The sequence below is a fragment of the Pezoporus occidentalis genome, unplaced genomic scaffold, assembly GCF_034315485.1.
Source record: "Pezoporus occidentalis ecotype Australia unplaced genomic scaffold, CSIRO_AGI_Poc_V1 ctg392, whole genome shotgun sequence".
NCBI classification, from domain to species: Eukaryota; Metazoa; Chordata; class Aves; order Psittaciformes; family Psittacidae; genus Pezoporus; species Pezoporus occidentalis.
The window spans coordinates 40,078-53,889 of NW_026915716.1; the positions used below are offsets into that span (position 1 = coordinate 40,078).

General features: G+C 58.4%; 2 protein-coding genes across 3 annotated transcripts in view; one reads left to right on the forward strand and one right to left on the reverse strand.

Moving 5' to 3' along the window:
- Positions 1-4,392: 4,392 nt before the first annotated feature.
- Positions 4,393-6,648, reverse strand: LOC134170873 (inhibin beta C chain-like). Its single transcript, XM_062632621.1, has 2 exons — positions 6,201-6,648; positions 4,393-5,460 (listed from the first exon to the last, which is right to left on the reverse strand). The coding sequence occupies exons 1-2, from the start codon at positions 6,541-6,543 to the stop codon at positions 4,718-4,720; spliced, it is 1,086 nt and encodes a 361-aa protein (XP_062488605.1). The 5' UTR covers positions 6,544-6,648; the 3' UTR covers positions 4,393-4,717.
- A 564-nt stretch (positions 6,649-7,212) lies between these two features.
- Positions 7,213-13,812, forward strand: part of R3HDM2 (R3H domain containing 2) — a 39,448-nt gene continuing 32,848 nt past the window's right edge. Inside the window, exon 1 of one of the 2 annotated variants that reach the window (XM_062632634.1) lies at positions 7,213-7,265. The gene's annotated coding sequence lies outside the window, so the exon portion shown is untranslated. Of the gene's footprint in view, positions 7,266-9,680; positions 9,890-13,812 lie in introns of those variants that run through there. The other variant, XM_062632632.1, reaches the window with a different exon arrangement.

Below are 13,812 nucleotides of genomic sequence, written 5' to 3' on the forward strand. Positions count from 1 at the left end.
GTGCAGTGGGAACCTGAAGCCCAGCCAGCCCTGCAGGCATGTCCTGTGCCCACTGTGCCATGCAGCACTGACCCCAAGGTCTTGACCACACAGAGCCCCTGGCCAAGCACAGAGGTGACAGGTAAACAGTGGGCTGTCTGGGAAAAAGCACCCACCGGAGATGATGCAACCGTGGTGCAAGGGCCAAAGTTCTCAGCTGGCCGGGCCTGCTGGCAGCTCCCAGAATAGCCCAGGAATGTCAACAAGGAGGAAAGAGTGGGCACAGCTTGGCCTGGGAGCCCCGGCTGCAGGCAGCAGCACGCAGGCAGCAGCGGGACTGAGCAGCCGCCGGTGCGCAGGGCACGGTACCCGCTCGCAGGGCACACATCTGCCCGCACAGATGTTTCGTGGTGCGCGCACATCTGCACGCTTCCTTGCAAACGCACCGTCAGCCCCGTCCCAAGTACTTGGATACGTGCTCTGTCTGCAGAGGTTCTCTACACATTGACTCCTGTGCCTTGTATTCCACGTTCCTGTACTGGAAGTGGAGTGGTTCCTTTCTGGCTCTTAGGGTACATTCCCCATGGAAAATTTGACTTCCACCCATGGAAGGAACTAGGTCCCCCCATGGTGCTCTCTCCACGTTCAGCAAGCCAGAGGGAGCCTCAGGCTGCATTGCTGAGTGACACTGGTCCGGGGGCATTAAAACCTCTGTGTCACCACCACCTCGCAGCAGCCATGCCACAGCTTCACACATGCAGGGAGGGGAAACTGAAGCTTGATGCTGTGCTGAATTCCTCCTTCCCTGGCACATCCACAGCACAAAACAGGAGGCAAAGAGCTGTGGCAAAAAGGGTGAATTACTCCCGAGCCCATCGCCCTTTCCAGGCTGCAGGGCAGGGTCTCCCCAAAGGGATTAATCCTTCTAAACCTTCCAGATCCCTCTGCACTGTCCAGCACCCCAATGCTGCCACCACAAACCCCCATTCCACCTCCAGCTTAACAAGAGCATCTGAGCCGCTGCCCCCTCACACTGCAGCTGTGTGTGTGTCGTGTGTGTGTCCCCCCCCCGCGCACTCTGGCCCATGGGATGTAGGCCAGGGGTCAGCACGGAGCTGTGAGTGGTTCTTGCACCCATTGCATAAGTGTGTTGTTGATTAAACGGTTCCCAGAAAGTGAAGCCCAGCGACCAACCTGACCAAAATACCCCCTCGGGTCCCCCCCCCCCAGGCCCAGCACTTGCTGCACACATGGTTTATGGGCTGCCGACCTCGTGTCCGGTGAGGCAAACGTGGCACCTGACAACCTGCCCTAGAGGTGGATGAAGCAGGAACACCCTGTCCCCCCCCAAGAGCTCATGCACCAGCATCTGAGTACGGCTTCTGCCTCGGTGCCCATTCCCATGCGGCTTCGCCACCGATGCCGGCCACGAAAGAGCCAAACTCGGACGCTGTTCCCGGTACAGGCATGGAAAAGCTTCCTCCTCGCCGGCCCCTCTCCCGCGGGGCAGCACCAGGCTGGGGTCAGGGCAGCAGCCGTCGGGGCTGCACGGGTGGAGGCACCTTGGGGCCAGCGCAGAGAGGGAAGGGAGGGCTGGAGCCGCAGGGCTGGTCCGGCCGGGGTCCGGCCGTGGGAAGGGAACGAGGCCAGGGCTCCCGGCCAGGGAGGGCAGGTGCAGGTCGGCGGCCCCGCTTCCATGGGTGCCCGCTGCACCGGCCGGGGGCCGCGGGGCGATGGAGCGGCCCGGCGGGGTGCTGTAGCCCCCCCCCCAGCCCGCGGGCGCCACCCGGCGGCCAGAGGCAGCGCCGCACGCAGGACCGCGGGGCTGAGGCTGGGGGCGACGAGGGACCTTAGGGGCAGCCCTTAGGGATGGGGCAAGGGGCGACGAGATCCCCCCCCCCCGGGGAAGCGGCTCCTGGCACCAGCCGGGCAGAGGATGCACAGCGTGGAAAGCGCCCGTGGGACTGGAAATTAAACATTAATGGTTCTCAAGGCAACAGCGGGGGGTGCAGGAATTCCCACCCCTCCCGGAGAGCCGGGCCCTGCCAAGGGACGCCCTGGCGCAGCGCACTCGGACCTTTGCTTCAGGCTCTGTTGATACTGGCAGAGGCTCCTTGCAGGCGCCACCGGCGGCAGTGGCACATCTCCATCGCCTCCCGGCACGGAGGCTGCAGGGATGGGACCTTGCTGTGCCCTCCCTGTCAGAGCTGGCACGGGCCAAGGGCACAACCCCGGTGCTAGGTCGATGCTGTCTGCACCAGGCCAGGCTGGGGGGCTGCAGGCGGGATCCCCATCACTCTTACTGGTCTCAGTGGGACCAGTACAACAGCATGTCATGGCGGCTGGGCGTGAGTGAGACCCCCCACCTCCAAAGCCCCCTGAGCACCCAGGGAACCCCAGAAGAAGTGTGGTGGAGAGGGGACACCATGATGTGAGCACTACCCTCATCCCCTCTTCTCCCACCAGTGATGGAAGAGTGGATGCCCAGCGGGAAGTTGCACCCTGCTGCTCTCAGGGCTCCTGTTCTGCTCCCTGAGGAGCCTGACTTGGTTCTCTGCCTTCATGCTTACACCGAGGTTACTCTTGTTGATGAAGAAGACTTGCAAAGTGAGCCCAGGCTGCGCTGAGCCCCACAGAGAGGGCTTTTCCATGCGCAGCTTTGCTAGGGATAAAACCCATAGCTCCTGCCTGGGCCACCAGCAGTGGGAGCATCCCCTCTATGCTGGGGACCCATGCCCTTTGCCACCCCCATGGGCTGTGCCTGGCTCCATGGGGATTGCCCTTCCTTGGCTGTACCCTCCTTGCTCTGTGGTGTTCCCCAGTGGAAGTCTCCTTGAGATTCCTGAACCTCAGCCACGCTTGCCCCCGTTTTCCATGGGAGCAGGACAAGCCACACGCATGGAGAAGAGGGCCTGTGTGAGGTGTCCCTGCCTAGGGCAGGGGGTGGGAACTGGATGATCCTGAGGTCCTTTCCAACCCAAACCATTCTGTGGTTCCAGGATTCAGCTCAGGGGCTCAGGCTTGTGCTCCCGTGCACTGAGGCACCTGTAGGGTCACAGGGCCGAGCTAACAGCTCCTCTGCCCCTTCATTCAGCCCCTTTATGCCCATGCTCGCTGCAGCCCAGCTCAGCACCAGCCCCAGGACAGCTGTTTGTTCAATAAATAGAGATAGTGAAAAGAAGCACTGGGAAAAAGAGGGGGGAAAAAAAGGAAAAATCACTAAAGACCAAACCCTCTTTGGGTTTGCGCAAGCAGCCTTGGGTCCCAGACAGTATCGATCCCCGCGCCTTCCACGCTGCCTGCCCAGCAGCTGGGTCAGCAGGAACCCTCCAGGTCCGGGTCCTGGAGGTCTGGAAGCCTGGATCTTGGGATGGTGCCTGCTGATGGGGAGATGCGGGTCCCCGCTCCAGCACAGGGCTCAGCGCGAACGCCTGCCTCCCGTGGGTACCCCCTGTTCCCTGCTAGCGGTTGCTCCATCCCTGCTCAAGGTTTCCTCTTGTCAATGTGCATCCCGGCTCTGCTCCAACTGGAGCTGCTCACAGCTCCAACCAGCCCGGCCTGATCCTGGGGCAGGACACGAGATGCCAAGCTGTCCTTCAAGCCAGATGGAGGAGGTCTGACTCTGCCCTCTTCCAGCTGCCAGCCCTCTTGTCACCTGGTTCAGTTCTGTCTCCAGCCTCTGTGCTGGGGTGATCGGTGGCCCCCAGCACCGCAGTTACCCAGCTCCATGCCCTCATGAGCCTCTCTCTCCCACCACCAGCACCCTCTCCCTGCTTTTTCAGCCCTCAACATGGAGGGGACACATGGGAAGCCATGGAGAAACCCTAACACCAGATTACGCAATGGGCCAATGTGTCAGAGCCGCCCTTTGCCCCCAGCTCTCACGGCATTGACATGCCCCACAGCCAGGCTGGCAAGGGGCAGCGAAGGGGGTGGCTGCCCTGGGCTGTGGGCCAGAGGCTGCTCTGCAGTGAGGGAGCTGGCAATGGGCTGTAGGTAAAGGTGGGGGTCCTGGGTGGCTCTGGTGGTCCTGCCTGGCAGTCGCTATCCTCTTTAAACGGGTGAAAAGCCGCTCCATTTGGTCCTGACTTAGGACAAGAATGACCAAACACAGCCAGTTCTGGTAGAAGGGAAGATTCTGCCCAAGCAAGGAATCTGCCCTAGAGCACATCCAGCCCCTGGCACCCTTGGGAGAGGTGGAAGATGGGCCGGCTAACAACAGGGCACACACATTACATGTGCACACGCCGCGGCTGGGAGTCTTTTATTCAATACCAGGTAGCCAGGATGTTACCAGTGATGCTGAGCAGTGGGGCTCCACGGATGGGCTCACCCCTCCGCCCTGGCCATCCCCCAGCATCTTTTCAGCTTCTACCTCCCCAGCACACGTTCGTGCTGCAGCGCTGAGGACTGGGACCAGCAGCAGGGCAAGTGGTGCTGTCCTGAGCCGCTCCGCAGAGCCTTGCAGGTACAAGGGTCCAGTCTCCATTGGGAGCCAGTCGCAGATGGCTCAAGAGCAGAGAGGAATCCGTGGACAAATCTGCAGGGGGAAAGGAGCTGTGTGGGAGGTGAGGGAGGAGAGGACTTGCAGATTCAGCATCACCCTTCAGGAGGAGAAAACGCTTTGGCAGGGTTCCCATCTCAGCGGCTCGCCAGGTCTTGGGCTGCCAGAAAGGGGCCAGGAGGAGGAGAGCCCTGCAGAGCACAGGTCCTGTCCTCCTGCCTCCCCATGCACAGGTCAGGTACAACCACAGGCATCAACGATCATGTCGGGGATGTCGGTCTTGACGATGTTGCTGTCCCGGTCATAGTAGAGCAGAGAGAGGGGACGACGCTGCGTGGGGACACAGCAGGAGTCCACGGCTGCGTCCGCGTTGTTGGCTTTGATGAGGTTGAGGACAGCCGTGTGGAAGGAGGCAGCAAGGCCAGGGATGCCCGCCACGTGCAGGGGACAGAGCCCTGCGCAGTAGTTCATGTGATAACCCTCGGGCTGGATGATCCAGTCCTCCCAGCCGATCTCCTTGAAGTCCACAAAGAATTCCTGGCGGCAGCACATCTTAGAGTCCCTGCTGCAGTCAATGCCGCGCCGCTGCACCCGGTGAGGGGTCCTGGCCCGGGCTCGGGCTGCCACAAATGGCCGGTGGGAATCACTGTGGCCAGGCAGGAGGGGAGAACCCCAATCCTCCGCCGCCTCCAACTGCACAGTGAGTCTCTGACTCCCTTGGCCAAAGAGGCTCTGAACGGCCTGACCCACATCCAGCGTGGCCCAGCCAGGATGCTGCACCTCCAGCCGTGCCTCATGGACCACGGTCACGTTGAGCCCTGTTGGGTCTGGCTGCAGGAGTTGGATGGTGACGGGGTGCATCCCGGGGCCGGGATCTGCCCAGAACAGGTAGAGGGTGGCTTGCAGGATCTCAGCATCCCCAGCCAGCTCCTGGGTGAAGCGGAAATGCAGGTGGACACTGTGGGAGGTGGAGGACCCTGTGCACGGAACCGAATGAAGAGGTGAAGGGAGGAAGGCCAGCCCCAGCCCCGCTTCCCTGTGCTTGCTGCTGCTCCTCCTCCCTATGCCTTCCTCTTTTGCTAAAGGAGCAGCATCCTCCCGGTGCTGAATGCAGCAGCCCGGCTTGGTTCCATCTCCTCTGACATCCCCTTTCTCTCTCCTCTGAGGACCAGCTCTGGAGTGAAATGTGGCAGCCCACCACTTTGGGTAGGGAATGGAGACACAGCTCAGCATGGGGAGCAGACGGGCTTTGGAGACCCGAGTGAAAACACTGCAAGCTGATGGGGCATCTTCGCTTAACATCAGGTTTGGAAGAACATAGCCACAGTTAGCCCAAGTGGGGAGGGTCTGACAGAAGGAGACAACACATTCAGATGGTAGAGCTCCTGCACCAACCTCCCCACCCCACACGTCCCATATGTAACTGAGGGGACCCTGGAGCCTCAGTGATGCTTCCCCTGACCGTGGCAAGGGGTGGCTGGTGGGGGTAAGCTCAGCACCTGGGTGCAAAGGTTCTGGACATGGAGCCTCCTATTACCAGTCCTTCCAGCAGCAGCCTGCCCGCTGGCCTGGCGTTGCTTGCAGGAGCGTGGTGCCCCTGTGCAGAGCCTGTGCGGAGGAGAAAAGCTCTCATCACCTTCCCACGGGCGAGAGCCGCCTTCCCCCTGTGCTCAGGAACCACCCCACCGTGCCCCTGAGGCGCAGGGTCTCTACAGACCTGACTCGGCAAAGCTCAAGATCTCGTATTCCTGCAGCCCCAGCCCGGGATGCAGGGGAGGGACGCTGCTCTCACGGGGCATCCCAGGGGAGACGGGATCCGTGCGCTGCACACGCATCCTGCCGAGCGCCGTCAGCAGGGCCCCCCTGGCCACGGGCTGGGTGATGTTGGGTCTGCCCGGCAAGCGGAGCTTGGCGAGGATGCTCTGCTTTGCCCGTGCCATGAGGACGTGGCGCTGGGCGGCGGGGGCCAGGGCAGCCAGCCCGCAAGCCGGGCACCGGGCTCCCAGGGGAGCCGCCATCCCCAGGAGCAGCAGGAGCGGGAGAGCCACCGCTGCTGACATCTCCGGCACCGCGGGAGGGACAGCGGGCGGGCCCCCGCCGGCGGCGTTCTCCAGCGGTGCGAGGAGGCGAAGTCAAAGCGGGGCCGGGATCGCGGGGGTCAGGGGCAGCGCACGCCGCCTCCTCCCGCAGAGATGGGCTGAGCCCGGGGAGATGAACGCCCCCTTGGGAGCCTCTCCCGGGCACGGGGCAGCCCGCCCCGGCTGGGGGGGGGGGGGGCGCTGCTGCTCTCGAGGCTCGGTCCCGGGGCCGGGGCTGTGCCCGGGGCACCCCACGGGGGCCACCCTGGTCCCGTGCGGGCGGAGGGGTCGCGGTGCTGGGGGGGGTGGGGGGGCTCCGGTCCCCCGCGCACCCCGCACGGTGCCGGTGCCGCCGCCGCCGCCGCCCCTCCTCCACCGCGCCAGGCGGCGCTGCCGCGTCCGCCCGGTTGCTACGACAACGGGGCGGTGACGCAGCACGCACGGGCTGTGACGTAGCACGCACGGGGCGCGCGGGGGGAGGGGCCGCCGTTTCCCCCCCCCCCCCTTTTTTTTTTTTTTTTCCTTCCTTTTTTTTTTTTTTTTTTTTTTTTTTTCCCTCCCCGAACGTTTCTCTCCGGTTTCCCCCGTTCCCACCCCCCTCCCCCTTCCCCTCTCCTCCCCCCCCGGCCCCGGCCCCGCCCTGGCCCAGGCCCAGGCCCGGCCCGGCCCGGCGGCGGCGGCCCCGCGGCTCAGGGCCCGGCCCGGTAAGTGCGCACCGGGGGGGGGTGGGCTCCGGGTCCGTGTCCGGGTGCCGGTCCCGCCGCACCGGGCCCCTTCCGCCCGCTGCCGGCTGGGAACGAGGTGCCCCGGGCCGAGCCTCCCGGCTCTGCCGCGTCTCCGGGGGCTCCCGGCGCTGGGCTCGGCGCGGTGCCGCCGCGGGGAGGCTCGCAGCGGGGTTGCGCAGCGCACGAGGCCCGGTGCTGGGCCCTGGGGTGCCGGAGCGGGCAGCGGCCCTGGCAGGCGGCTGAGGAGGAGGAGGAGGAGGAGGAAGAGGAGCAGGCGGCGGGAGGAGAGGCCTCGGCCCTGCCGGTGCGCGGTGTGGGGGGGAAGCCGTGGCGATGGCCGCGGAAGGGAGCGCGGCCTCCGGGGGCTCCTGGCTTTGGGACGCGGTTCTGGCTTCGGGGACTCCGCTGCGTGGAGCGGGAATGGAAGGGCTGGGAGCGAGCTGTCCCCTGGCCCCAGCGCGTCCAGGGGCTCTGTGCACGCCGCGAACGGGTGGCTTCGGTGCGCGTTGCTGCGTGTTGGCACGTGTAAACCCTCGCAAGGGATGCGGGAGCAGTGTCGGTGCGGGTCGCTTATGGACGCTGTGACTTGTGACCTCTCGGGGAGTTTGCAGTGCGCCCACGTTGGTTCCCGGTTGTGCGTCTCGGAGGAAGCATGGCCTGGGTGAGCATCCCGCCTCCCCCCCGTGTGGGTTTGTGCCCGAGATGTGCCCGCAGTGCTTTCCCATGGGCTGGTTGTGCCCCAAAGCAGGGCTTTGATTTCTCAGAAGGGGTGAATGGACTCCTGTTCCTGGAAGCTTATTTACCAGCTTGCACCCTGCTCGGCGCATCTAATGCGAGGGAGCTGTTGCTTGTAGGTATCTTTAACACAGAGACTTGGAAATGCGTTTGCTTTTCTCCTGCCCACTTAAAAGCTGAGCTCAGCTGCTTTAGCTCTGCCTTTCTTTGTGTGTTTGAGCGACGCATCGGTGTTGGCAGAAGATGTCTGGCAAAGCAAGGTGTGTTTCTAGGGATATGTGCTGGTAGCGCAGCTAGGTGAGCAGTGGGAGTGGTGAGGGGATGGGTTTCACCGCAGGGAAAGCCAAGCAAGCTTTGGGCAGAAGTGCCAAGCTTCCAACTTGACAACAGGACAGGCTTTATTTCACTTAGAGCTCAAAGATGCCACTGTAATTGTGAGTACAAAGAAGCCGTGAGTTTATTACGGCTGCTGCTGCTTTTGTGGCCTCACTGCATGCAAAGCGGTCTGTTAGAGTCTGAACCACCCTGCTGAAGAGGGTTCAGGTGGGTAATGCAGAGCTGCTGTTAACCCTGCGTGTGTTGCTCAGGGCAGGTGCACGTTAGTGCCTGCCTGTGGGTTTGGAGCCAAGTCAAAGCTGGAAGAGTGTTAAGGAAGCCACAGGGTTGAGAAATGCTGAAAGAAGACTTGATAAAGGGAGACAGCCTGCTTGGGGAGCTGGAAGTGTTGCCTGACTTTGGTGCCTGTTTATCACCAAACAAATCATAGGCTGAAGAGTTATATCCTAGCAATGAAGAAGGGGGAAGAAGCTCTTTGGTGTGGTGTTAGGGCTGAGGGTGTGCTCCATGCCACAGGTATCCCAAATCACTGCTGTGCACAGGAGTTGCTTTTCCCCAGCTGCATGGGGAGCGAGGGGAGGATGTTGGGGGACCTGGTTTGCTTGGCAGAAAGCAGATGAACAGATCAAAACAGTGCCTTTGCTTGTCCTAAACCCCTGTCTGGGTGCTCCTTCTCCTGCTGGCAGCGCGCTGGTCTCTGTCTGGTTTTCTGTCACTGGTGCTTGTTGGGAATCTCATTTCCTGCCTTGACCTGTTCTCCATCTGCCTTTGATAAGTGGGACCTGGTTCCCTGTGGTTACTTCAAATAGTTCTGATTCTTCATGCTCCAGTCTTTGTTTCTAGCCTCTTTGCTCCCTGTAGCCTATTAAGGCTGACTGACATAACCTCTGTGTCCTTCCTCCTTGAATTTGTGCTGGAAAAGTCTTGGTTGAATCATACCAGCTATTGCTTGTCATAATCTTCCTTCTGGATTAAATGGCAGCTCGGTGTTCACAGGTGATTTTCTGCCATCTTTTGGCTGTTCTTTTTTTTGGGGGGGGGAGTGGTTTTGTTTTTCAGTGGATGGTTTCACTCCTCCATCCACAGCTCTTTGTGTTCTTATGGAGCTTTTAACATATATTGGTAAAGATTTCCCCCTGTTCATTCTTGTGTCTTCAGAACGCAAGGACAGATTGTGTCTGCACAGTAAACTTTATAAACTTATTCCAGTGTATGTGTGTTCACATAGAATCGTTTTAATGGCACAAACTAGAGGATGAGGAAAGGCTTTAGGCTGATTTTCTTCTGCTCTGTCCACCAAGATGGCATTTGTTGGGTAGTAAAGCATTACTCCAGACTCCAGGGATTGCACAAGTGAGGATGTATCTCCACAGGTTGCTTGCAGTGATGATGCTGTGCTGGAGACAGCCATGAGGAGCCTGGATTAAGACTCCCAAATCAACTCCTGCCAGCTGTGAAGGAGAAACATCACTTGGATCTGGTCTGGGCTCTTATCTCCCTCCTGCTTGGAAGTGGGGACTGGTGCCCTAGAGGTGAGTGGGATACAGAGCTCATTGACCCCGCAGTGCTTTGAGCTATCTGCAAGATAAAACCTGGGCTGATTCCACAGAATGAGACACCAGTTTGCAGCATTGTCCTCCTCTTTGGGTGAGTCATAGGAGGTTTGTTTGCTGGGATCAAACCTGCAGGGCAGGGACACCTCCCACTTGAGCAGGGTGCTCCAAGGCCCTTTGTCCAACCTGGCCTTGAACACTGGCAGGGATGGGGCAGCCACAGCTTCTCTGGGCACCCTGTGCCAGCGCCTCAGCACCCTCACTGTAAAAATCTTCTATCAAATCTAAACCTGTTCCCTTTCAGTTTAAAGCCCTTGGCCTGTCACTGCAGACCATGGTAAAAGTCTTCCTTCTCCATCTTTCTAACAAGCCCCCTGTCATTATTGAAAGGCCACAATTAGGTCTTCCCCTCTCCAAGAGGAACAACCCCACAGCTCAGCCTTTCTTCAAGTGCTGTCCTCACCTCCACCACCCCACTTACAAACGTAATGTGAATCAAAGCTTTCTCTGGTTACAGAGCAGCCTGGATTTCCCCCAGTGTCTTCTAGAGTTCAGACCTATTTTAACTGCTGTTTCTCATCATCCTTCGTATGGTAGATGCTGACAGATGAAGAAAACAATCGATGTCTTGGAGAAAGGTTCACTGGAAGTAGTTTTGTCATCACATAATTCCTACCTAGAATCAGGTCGAGAAACAGAAAGGGCTTTCATGCCACAACGGGCAGGGTTGTGTGAAAAGCGTGAAGAATCAGAGAATTATGGAATGGTTGGGGTGGGAAGGGACCTTAAATCTGATCCAGTGAGTCCCAGCACTGATGTTTGCAGGTGTAAGCATGCGTGGATGCGGCATACTTAATCTCATTGCACTGTTAAACTTCAGCTAGCTCAGTGCTCATTTGAAGAGCTTGGTTATTTTGAAGGAGGAGGTGGCTGCCAGAGAGGCCACACTGCAGGATACGTGCCAAAGCTTTGGGAGCAGCTTTGGAGCTGCCTTTCAGTCCCTCCTTAAGTGCAGCAGGTTTTGGTGTCGCTCAGCAAGCTGCTGTTTTCAGGGGGAGTTGAAGCAGGAAGTCCAGCGTAGTGGTGCAGCAAGAGGCAGGAAATGCAGCTTTTGGCACCTGAGTGCTGAAGGCTTTTCCAAGGGCTAAAGCTATTTTATTTGGCTGAAGAGAAACTCATAAGCAAGCGCTCTTGCCAGTATTCTGTGCCTCTGGTACTTGCTCTGCATGCCTGCGTGCATTTCTTGCCTTCAGTCCTTCCCAGACTTATCTTTGTGGCCTGCTCCAAAGGCCCCAGCGGACTGGAACCCACATCACAATGACAGCAAGCCCTGTAGGCCAAGTGGATTTAACTTTTACCCTGCTCTGAGTCTTTCTTTGTGGTGAGGAGCTGGCCCACGGTGCCCAGAGAAGCTGTGAATGCTCCATCCCTCGCAGTGTTCAAGGCCAGGTTGGACAGAGCCTTGGGCGACCCGGTCTAGTGTGAACCATAGCAGAAGGCTGGAAGTGGATGAGCTTTAAGGTCCTTTCCAAGCCAACCCATTCCATGATTGTATGAGGTAGGAAGTGCCTGCAGCTGGAGGTGGTGGAGGTGGATCTTAAAGGCTTGGAGAGCTCAGCGAAACAAGTGGTGATGCTGATAAACGCTGCTGGGTCTGTGACAAGGGAAGGGTGCACTTCAGCCGAGAGACTTCCCTCTGTATTCAGCAGCATTCAGAACACATTTGACATGCTTACTGTGCAGAAGTACAGGACCACCTCCTGGAGGGGCTTGTGAGTTGTTCCTTAATGCCTGCATCCATTGATGAGCTAGTGGAGATCCAGTTTGGGTTTTCTTGCTGGAGCACCGCTCAGAATCCCGCTGCCTGGCAACAGGAAAGTGCTGATATCTGAAGGCACTGCGTGCTTTTCAGCTGGCTCTATAAACGTAGCCCGAGTAGAGTGGTGGCAACAGAGATCTCTGGAGGCTTTAGTTAGACTTGAGGCAGATACTACCCAAGCAGGAGGGAGAGGTGGCCTCTGATAAGCTCTTGTGGCTGCTGCCCAAGTGACTTCGTTAAATCCAGGTTCAACACAGCAGCGTAACTGTGTGTGCCTGTTCCCAGCAGCTCTGTTCCAGTTGATGCATCAAATGGATGGCTTGCTGCAGTGTCTTCCTTCTGAATCCTGTCACAAGAGCGTGGACCTTCCTGCCACCCCTTCCTTGTCTGTAAGAGGGGAGACCTTAGGGCAGCCTTCCACTGCCTGAAGGGGCTACAAGAAACATGGAGAGGGGCTTGGGACAAGGGATGTAGGGACAGGACAAGGGGAATGGCTTGAACCTGCCCGAGGGGAGACTGAGCTGAGCTCTTAGGCAGAAGCTCTTCCCTGTGAGGGTGCTGAGGTGCTGGCACAGGGTGCCCAGAGAAGCTGTGGCTGCCCCATCCCTGGCAGTGTTCAAGGCCAGGTTGGACACAGGGGCTCGGAGCAAGCTGCTCCAGGGGAAGGGGTCCCTGCCCGTGGCAGGGGGTTGGAACTGGGTGATCTTAAGGTCCCTTCCAACCCAAGCCATTCTGTTGTATGCCGTGAAGTGATTTGGCTGAGATAGCAGCAAAAGGCAGAGCGGAGCCAGGGTGAGAACCCTGGAGCTGTTCACTTGCCTGGCTCGCTGCTGTAGAATGGTTTCTAACTCAGCTGTGTTGTGCTGCTGAAGTCCTACTTCCACAGGACAGTTTTCAGTTGAGGAGCGGCCTTCTGCATCGGTTAGCTCTGATAGAAGCTCCTGGCTGTTCCAAGATAAAGGCTGAGGATGCCAGAGTGAAGGAGTCATTGAGGCCAGCACAGAAAGCATCTCTGAGAAACCGATCTGTGAGTGATGTGACAGCACAAGTATGGGAGCAAACAGTCCAATATGCAGCAAAGCCCCATGTTTCTTGTGACTGCTGGGCAGGAGGTGAACTGCAGTAATTTAGACCTTGAGGTTTTTACTGGAAGTGTGATTAATCCACTCATACAACGGAGCAGTTGAACCAAACCATGCATACGTTTCTCTCTTCTCTCCATAAGAGCTTAGGTGACATTTGAAAAGGTGGTGGGATGTAGCCAAGGACCAGAGTTCCTTTCCCTCCCCCTTCAAATCTAGCACGCTCTCCTCCATCTTTTTTGGAGCCCCCTCTTGATTCTGAGCCCCAGTGAACCCAGCTCAGGGCATCACAAGCTCCCTCCTGCATGGCAACAGAGGTGAGGCGTGCTGCTGCAGAGATGCTTGCGTCTGAATGTGGGCAGCAACAGGAGGACGGGCTGCTGCTTCCCTGCCTGCGTGTCAGCGCTGGGATTCCCCTCCATGTGTGTTGTCAGTGGGGCGCATGCGGAGTAGGGATGCTGTCTGAAGCCCAGTTTCGTTATGTATTGGGAGCACAAGCTGTCTTTGTGTACTGCAGGCTGAGTCACTGCTGCCTCCCAGTGAATTTCGGGGATGATTATTGTATGTGGGCAGATGCAGCCTACTCCTTAGAGCAGCTCACTTGTATATATATTTTTTTTAATGAAGTTTGAAAATCTTTATATATTCCTTTGACATCCTTTCCTTTGAGAAACTCAGTTCTCCTGAGCTGAGTTTAGACTCAAGAACCACCTTCTTAAAGAAGGTGCTTGCTGTATCCCAAAAGCTGTCCTCTTTGGGGAGGCTTTAGGCATGCCATCTATTAGGAAATAGAATCCTGTCCTGCCTGCTTCATGACCAGACCCAAATGAAGAGACCAATCCTTCTATTGTGATTTGACCTTGGGGAGAACACAGACAGAAATGAAGATCCAAAGCGTGGGATGAATGCAGAGAGGTGCTTGTGTATTTAAACAGGGACGTGGGGTTTTCAGACGCAGTGCACCTCATTGACACCAGTAGATGTAGGTGAAACCCTCAGTC

What these genes read in the sequence shown, in the direction of transcription:
- LOC134170873 (XM_062632621.1), bottom strand. Translation starts at nt 6,543, where the DNA reads ATGTCAGCAGCGGTGGCTCTCCCGCTCCTGCTGCTCCTGGGGATGGCG. An exon ending in CTTGAGCTTTGCCGAGTCAG is followed by an intron (nt 5,461 to 6,200) that starts GTCTGTAGAGAC and finishes TTCCGTGCACAG; the next exon opens with GGTCCTCCACCTCCCACAGT.